This window comes from Poecilia formosa, unplaced genomic scaffold (genome assembly GCF_000485575.1).
Source record: "Poecilia formosa unplaced genomic scaffold, Poecilia_formosa-5.1.2 Scaffold22, whole genome shotgun sequence".
NCBI classification, from domain to species: Eukaryota; Metazoa; Chordata; class Actinopteri; order Cyprinodontiformes; family Poeciliidae; genus Poecilia; species Poecilia formosa.
Window position 1 is genome coordinate 2,255,663 of NW_006799961.1, and position 7,015 is coordinate 2,262,677.

The following is a 7,015-nucleotide window of genomic DNA, read 5'->3' on the forward strand; positions in this document are numbered from 1 at the left end:
ATGCTTGGTGTGCTAAAAATAATAAGAGTGAAACCAGCAACATCAACTGTATGACACTAAACACCCAATAGTTCCCCCATTGTGTGGTATCAGGAGACCAAATTCATATCTTGTTCTGATAACCTTTATATAACTTTGAGTGGCCCCCGGTGGATGGTTTGTCCTACCAAATGAAAAGAAAAAATTAAAAATTCCAACATACTTTTACAACGATCTCTGTAAAGGCATGCCATGTGAAAATTCTTGGCGGTTGAAAATATGAGCGAGATAAGAAAAACATGCTCCTACAAAGTTTTTTTTTTTTTTTTAAGTTATCTCAAAATTGTACTCAGCATGTACTCGTGGTACTGAATGTAACTGGTGTGCCTCTTATGTTTACCACCTCACCCAAACCCAGTTTGCCTTTCAGGCTTACGGGCCACTAAGCCCGTAAGCCTGTTGTTTTTTTTGTTGTTGTTTCCCCCCACCCCCATGCCATACAACTTCCTGGGCTGGTTCACACAGGGTAGATGTTTTCCAGCTGTATCTTTAATAACACACATGCAGTATCTTGTCAGTATTGCTTGAACTTGAGTGTGTTTAACCCCAACGCCGCTGGGAAAGACGTTCGGTAGTTTTCACCAAACACTGTGCAGAAATTGTGGCTATTTTTGTTCGATTAGAGAGGACAAGACGTTGTTTCATTAGTTTCTTCACAAACCCCAATTCTGTGCTACACAACTTCCTAATCAGGCTTCACTGAATAGTTTTCATGGCATCAAATACGAAATGGGAGGGTGGCAAAATCATGGTGTGTGATTTTATTAGTGTCAGTGGGTTGTGTTACTGACTGCAGCCCAACTACTATTCCCAGTTTAAAATTAAACATTAAACCTACGTGTTCAATAAGTTAAGAGGTTTTCTTTTCAACAAAAACCTCAACACACTTGCTGACCCATTTCCTGATCTGAATGCATAACCCACTCAGAATGCTGGGTCAAACCCAAAGCCAGATCCCAGTTGTGTGAAATCAGTGCAGATTTGTTTCTGTTTTAGGAAAAAACTAAAAAATAAAAAAAAACTGCATTTGCTTAACACAACAATTTTAATAGTGCATGACAACGTTTTTTTTTTTTTTTCAAAGTTAGATTTAAATCGAAATATTGGGGGGGCAAGAAAGTCACCTAAAAATTCTAGACCATATATCATTCAGCATCCTTTCAGAGGAAACCTGGTAGGCTACTTATACATGTGTGAAGTTATACCAAAAACAAAAAAATAAAGGAACTGGCAAATAAAAACAAACAAAGATGTAAATCTTCAGACTGGAAAACTCTAAAAATACCCATATTTGACAACAGTGTTGGTTGGGTCCAGCCGAATTATCTCTTACTAGAAGACATACCCCACATACATACACACACACACGCACACACACACACACACACACAGAGAGAGAGAGAGAGAGGTCCCAGTTGCGTCTAATCGGATTAGGTGACTATGGGTTAACAGGCTGGCGGCTCTCTCCGCCCTGCATGGGACAAGTCTTCGGTGCAGTACTTTTACTTTCTGCTGAAAACGCTGTTTACTTTGAAAAAAAGAAAGGAAAAATACCCAGACCCCAACTAGTCTTCTGTGTGCTCTCGAAATATATAAGTTTGAAAAAGCGTGCTTTCGCTTTCGGAAGGAGAAACGGGAAATCGAACTTCGAGGGACATTTTACTGATCATCTGTGCCTTTGGAACATCATTTCATCTGCGAAAAAATGATTAACGGTTGGATTGAATCAAAGCGCAACTTTTTTTTTTTCATTTTTCAAGAAGTGCAGTCTATTTAAAAGCAAAGATTTAAAAATTGTGTGCATTTAAGCTGTCGTGTGCGATATAAGTGACTTTTTTTGTTTGTTTGTTTGTTATGCCCGCGTACCGTGAGCCAGGCTGCACTCCACCCCGCGGACAGTGCCCTGGGCTCGGGGGTTAGATGGTGCTGATCACGGACGACAGGGATGGAGGAAGCGCCTCGTCGCTGCGCGTCAAACAACTGCTGCAGCAGCAGAAAAAAGTTGGGGGGAACATCGGCCATGTCCACCCGACGATAACCGAGGAGCCCCAGTCCAACTCCGAGGAGGACTACCAGGGGTCCTGCGAAGAGGACGGCGACGACGAAGAGGGGAGCGAGGAGGACAGCGATGAGTTCGAGGAGGTTGACTTTGAGGACTTGGAGGACTGTCGGAGCATCGCGTCGGACGACTCTTTCTATCCTCCGGATGATGTGTTCGCGGACTCGGAGCGCTCCCCGTCTCCGGAGAGCCCGGAGCCGCTGTCCTTTTTCAAGGCGTGCTGCACTAACAACGCGGCGATTGTCCGGATAATGATACGACACGGTGTGAAGGAAGAGGAGGTCAAGGAGACCGACAGGAATAACCGGGTATGAAACACATCATGCAGGCCTCTTGCACTCCTCAGAACCGGTGCACACAAGTATCTTTGGTTGCTGTACAAGTTTTTTTTTTTTTTATTATTAGAAAAACAAATTGATATCCTTGTTGAAGTTTTTGCATTCAGTGGGAGAGTTTATCTTTCAAGGGTATATAGTTTCTTCCTTGGTTCCACCTTGGCCGTACAGTGCAGCATGTGTAGTTAAGGAGCATCAGGTTCAGAAGATGTTGAGATAATTAAGCCCAAGCTTTCTGCTCTGGGTTACTTACTTGTTTCCAGGCTTTTGCTAAGTATCCGGTCAGACAATTTTATTACATCCAACGAATGTCATGTGCAACCTTGACATTCGTTGTCTAAGGATGTGAGAAGGACAAGGCATGGGCTGGTTATTGAGATATATACCGGAGTTATAAAAACGCGTTTCAAAACCCTGAAAATGTTCCATCATACTGATGCTGCGGTTTAAAGGCATTTTAATGAGATACAGGGTAAAATATCTGGGTGACCACTGACTTATAACTAGGCCTCTGTGCATCAGGGATCTTTCCCCTCTGCTCCTCCCTCCTCCCACACTTGTTGCTGGCTAGATGGCTAAAAGAAATGATCACATATTTTCCACATTCTGCTTGCATGCCACACAGAACTATATTGATTTCTGAAATATTTTGAGCCACAGAAATATTGATAGTCACAAACAGGAATGCCACTCAGTCTTATTAAGGTAACACTTTTGCAGCCACAGTTGGCAAATCAGGAACATATTTGTGAAGTGGCCAAAATCAGCCTCTGCTGAATCAGAAAGCCCAGCTAAATCAAGCGGCAAACATGCGTTGAGACGTATGTCGCTCAATATGAAAAGACTGTGTAATATTTTGTGCAATAAGCACTCTACCATCTAAGATTTTGAGAGAAAAATCATCCCTAAGCTGCGAGTACTTTACGAAGTCACGATACCTCATTCCAGCACAAGTGCATGTCGAATCATCACACCCTCCATCTCCCCCTTTCACCTGCAACAAATCTTTCAGCGTTACCCAAGGAGGCCCAAGCTTGCCGAGTTTACATGTTAAGCCATCTCCTGCCAAATATTTTCAGAGTTCCTGCCTTTGCTTCACCGTCCTACCTGTTCGGGCTTGGTATATGCACGTGCAAATTACAGATCAAATTAATCGGTGCGTATTCTTCTGTACTTTTCCTAAGACCATCTAAAAAGCATCAGAATAACAGATACTTGCTACACCATTATAACACATAATGTTTTGGATTTGTGCTTTAACAGTGCTTTCACTTGAGGTCACTGAACCATTAGGAAAGACACTATGTCAAGCCGTGGCTCACTTTATTGCTCAAAAAGGGTGTTGACTCAACAAGTACTTCCTCCTTCAAGCTTTGAAAGAAAAAGTCCTAGTTTTTATGTTTTTTTTTTTTTTTTGGGATAATTCAGATCTGAACAATCCCTCCAACCCCCTCCCCCGTTCACAGTCTGAAACATTTCACAAATCTTTTCGTGACAGTGCATGCACTCATGCATGACAGCTCATTTTAGGGAAAGGAGACAAACTTGCATCGCTTCCCATTTTCAGTCTAACTTCGCATCCTTTATGAGCTTTGGGTTGTCACTTGCACATAACGTACGCATTGGACATGACATTGTATTTTTGAATATTTTTTTTTGATTCAGATAATATGTAATAGTTTTTGGGTAAGCACGTTACATATCCACAGTACGGTACTATTAGATTGCTAAAGAGCAATTTAACCAGTCATGCATTGTAATGCCATAAATCCTACAGTGATGGATGGATGTCTCTGTTGCAGCACACTGTATTAGGTAGTATATATATATATATATATATATATATATATATATCAAACATTATATATGGCTGCATGCACATAATTAAACAGCATGGTATCTGAAACAAAAAACAATTTGAATCGCAATTGAATGCATTAGTTTGTACAATAATAATGACTCATGTACCAGCTGATGTAACTATCAATGTTTAGTTTCTATGCTTAAATAACTATTTGTCATAGCTCTATTTTAAGCACTATATTCTGTGGCTCAAAGCTATCTGCTTGCAATACAAATGCATGCATTTGCACCTGTCAGCATTCTTTTTCCATGGTTGTGTGATCCCTTTAGGTTTAACAGCAACTACAAAATATGTGCTTCTATTCTTACTGGTTTCAATTGTATCTGTTTAATGGTGTTAGTGGTAGAAGTTGCTCAATAACAGGACCAGAAAGATGCTTCTGCTTATTATTATTATTATTATTATTATTATTATTATTATTATTATTATTATTATTATTATTTTGTTTTTACAGATTTATCCATATGGTGCCATTCTGTTGGATTTTATATCTGAACTAAGTTTTAAGTGTCTTAAAAAGCACAAGTGACAATCTATTGCTTCCATGGCTTTTCATGCATTTTCTCTGTACTGTACATGCTGACAAACCAGCAAAATATGTGTGTGAAAAAAAGCAAATCCTGCATTGCTTTAACCGGACCCAGTGGGCGAATGAATAAATAAATAAATAAATAAATAAATAAATAAATAAATAAACACTAAGAAGGAGCAACAACAATGAAAAGATAAAGCACTAATTGGCTCGCTCCAACCAAAACTTCTCACTCCAGAAATGCAACGCTCACACTTTGTGAAGTTGCCAGAGTTTCAGCGGATTCTTTTATAAAGTCGTTATTTGTTAGGATTTATTACTGAGTTTCTGCCCAGGTCCAGATTGGTGTGCAGTATTAGTTACACAAGTCAACGCCTTCTGGGACAGAAGGATAAATAGTGACATTGCGATAAATAAAACAAATGCTGCCTGTGTTAAGTTCGACTTTTACGGTTGTGATGGAAACTTGACATGCAGAGGAGGCACCGAGGACTATTTTTTTGGGCATCTTTTTGATGAAACTTCAGAGCAGATTTTAATTCTTCGCCCTAACTATGGCAAACCGGCACCGTGATTCAACTCAGTGTGCGGCATTTTGCTTTCCACCAATATTTGCATATGTTAAAACTTAATAAATGGATACAGATAATCTGGGAGAAGCGGAATGGTAAACACCCACAGGCACATATGCTTCTGTTTAAGACACTGTCTCCTTCAGTTTGTTAGGTTGTCATGTTCTAATCAAAACACAGGAGACACACAAACACAGAAAGCTATCAGCTTAAATTAAGCCACAAGCTTTTTAGCAGCTTCTATGTTGTTTTCCCCACCCCGCTACCCACACACAGAGACGTCCATCAGAACACAACCATTTTTTTAATTATTTTTTTTTTAAATACTTTGATATTAGGTGACTCATGCTGACTGATACTAAAACTGACACAGCAGGCTTGAGCTGTGAGACCACAGGCGACAAACCAAACCACAGCTTGTGCTGCAAACCTGAAAATCAGCTGACCAACACAGAAATCAACCAACTGGCAAAGTGGAAGAGAGACAAATGAGGCATGGGCAAATAGAAACAGAAATCTGGCACTGCAGATGGTAGCGAGCACAATGCTCCGAGCAAATACAGACAAGTGGAAAAATCAAAGCGACAGTCATACACATCAGATTTGATATGGCCATGTAAAAGCTCAGAGCTCAGCTGCGGAAAGCAAAACATTTAACGGGGTGGTATTGACAGAAATGTGGCCTGGTGCATTTGTGTCAGTGGTGCTACTGATGTATGTGATTGAGGACAACGTGGAGTGTTTTTGTTTCCCTGCAGAGCGGTTCCTGAAACAAATGTCACATTCTAGTCACTGGACAATGCAGGCTGCAGCGATGTTAGTCGTCCGTAGCTCTCACCGATGCTTAATTTGAACGCGTACAAAACAAATGTGATTGATTTAGAAAATAAGGAGGAAGTTAGAATGGTTTGTGGCAGAGGAAGAAGCCTACAAGGCAAGCGGTTGGTTTCCTCCGGAGTGGAGGTTCAGCACAACCAGCAGGACTTTCAAGCACGTTTTGCCTTTGCCTTTATTTTCATGCATCCGACAGTGCTGTTAAAACCGACCCTTGTTTCTTACAATTTGCTAAGTTTTCCTGTGAGTGTCATTACAAGACCGGTGGGCAAATTACCGATATGAGCAAATAAAACCTGATTGGCGCCGTGCATTAGTCAGCCTTTACAATCCGACAACTGCAAATTTAACGCCGGTCTGAATTCACAAACAGAACCCAAAATTCCCATTCAAACCGCTTTCAGCCCCAGTTGAAATGGAGCAGTGCTTACAACACGTATAACACCCGTATGTGTGGACTTTTAACAAATATATTGGGCTAAACTAGTATTTGACAACTCCAGTGTTGGTTCACTCTTTTTGCAAGTAGTTTAACAATCCCAACATGAAATGTGGATGCAAAGTTCCTATCCCTCCTCCCTTCCCCCTCTCTCCGTGTCATTCTGACTGATGGAACTAAGCCTTTCTATTCTAAGCTCTGGATATTCCCCAGATTACTTAGTGAGTGTGTTTACGACTTTGTGTGTGTATGGGACGATAATTTGTTCAACCCATAGTTTCACACATTGTAATGCATGCATGTTGTTAATTTAAAGAAGATCATATATATATATATATATA

General features: G+C 40.5%; 1 protein-coding gene across 1 annotated transcript in view; it reads left to right on the forward strand.

Moving 5' to 3' along the window:
* Positions 1 to 1,466: 1,466 nt before the first annotated feature.
* Positions 1,467 to 7,015, forward strand: part of ankrd33ba (ankyrin repeat domain 33ba) — a 15,888-nt gene continuing 10,339 nt past the window's right edge. Inside the window, exons 1-2 of the mRNA XM_007547914.2 lie at positions 1,467 to 1,734; positions 1,916 to 2,406. Coding sequence (XP_007547976.1) covers positions 1,960 to 2,406 — 447 coding nt within the window. The 5' untranslated portion in view covers positions 1,467 to 1,734; positions 1,916 to 1,959. The remainder of the gene's footprint in view (positions 1,735 to 1,915; positions 2,407 to 7,015) is intronic.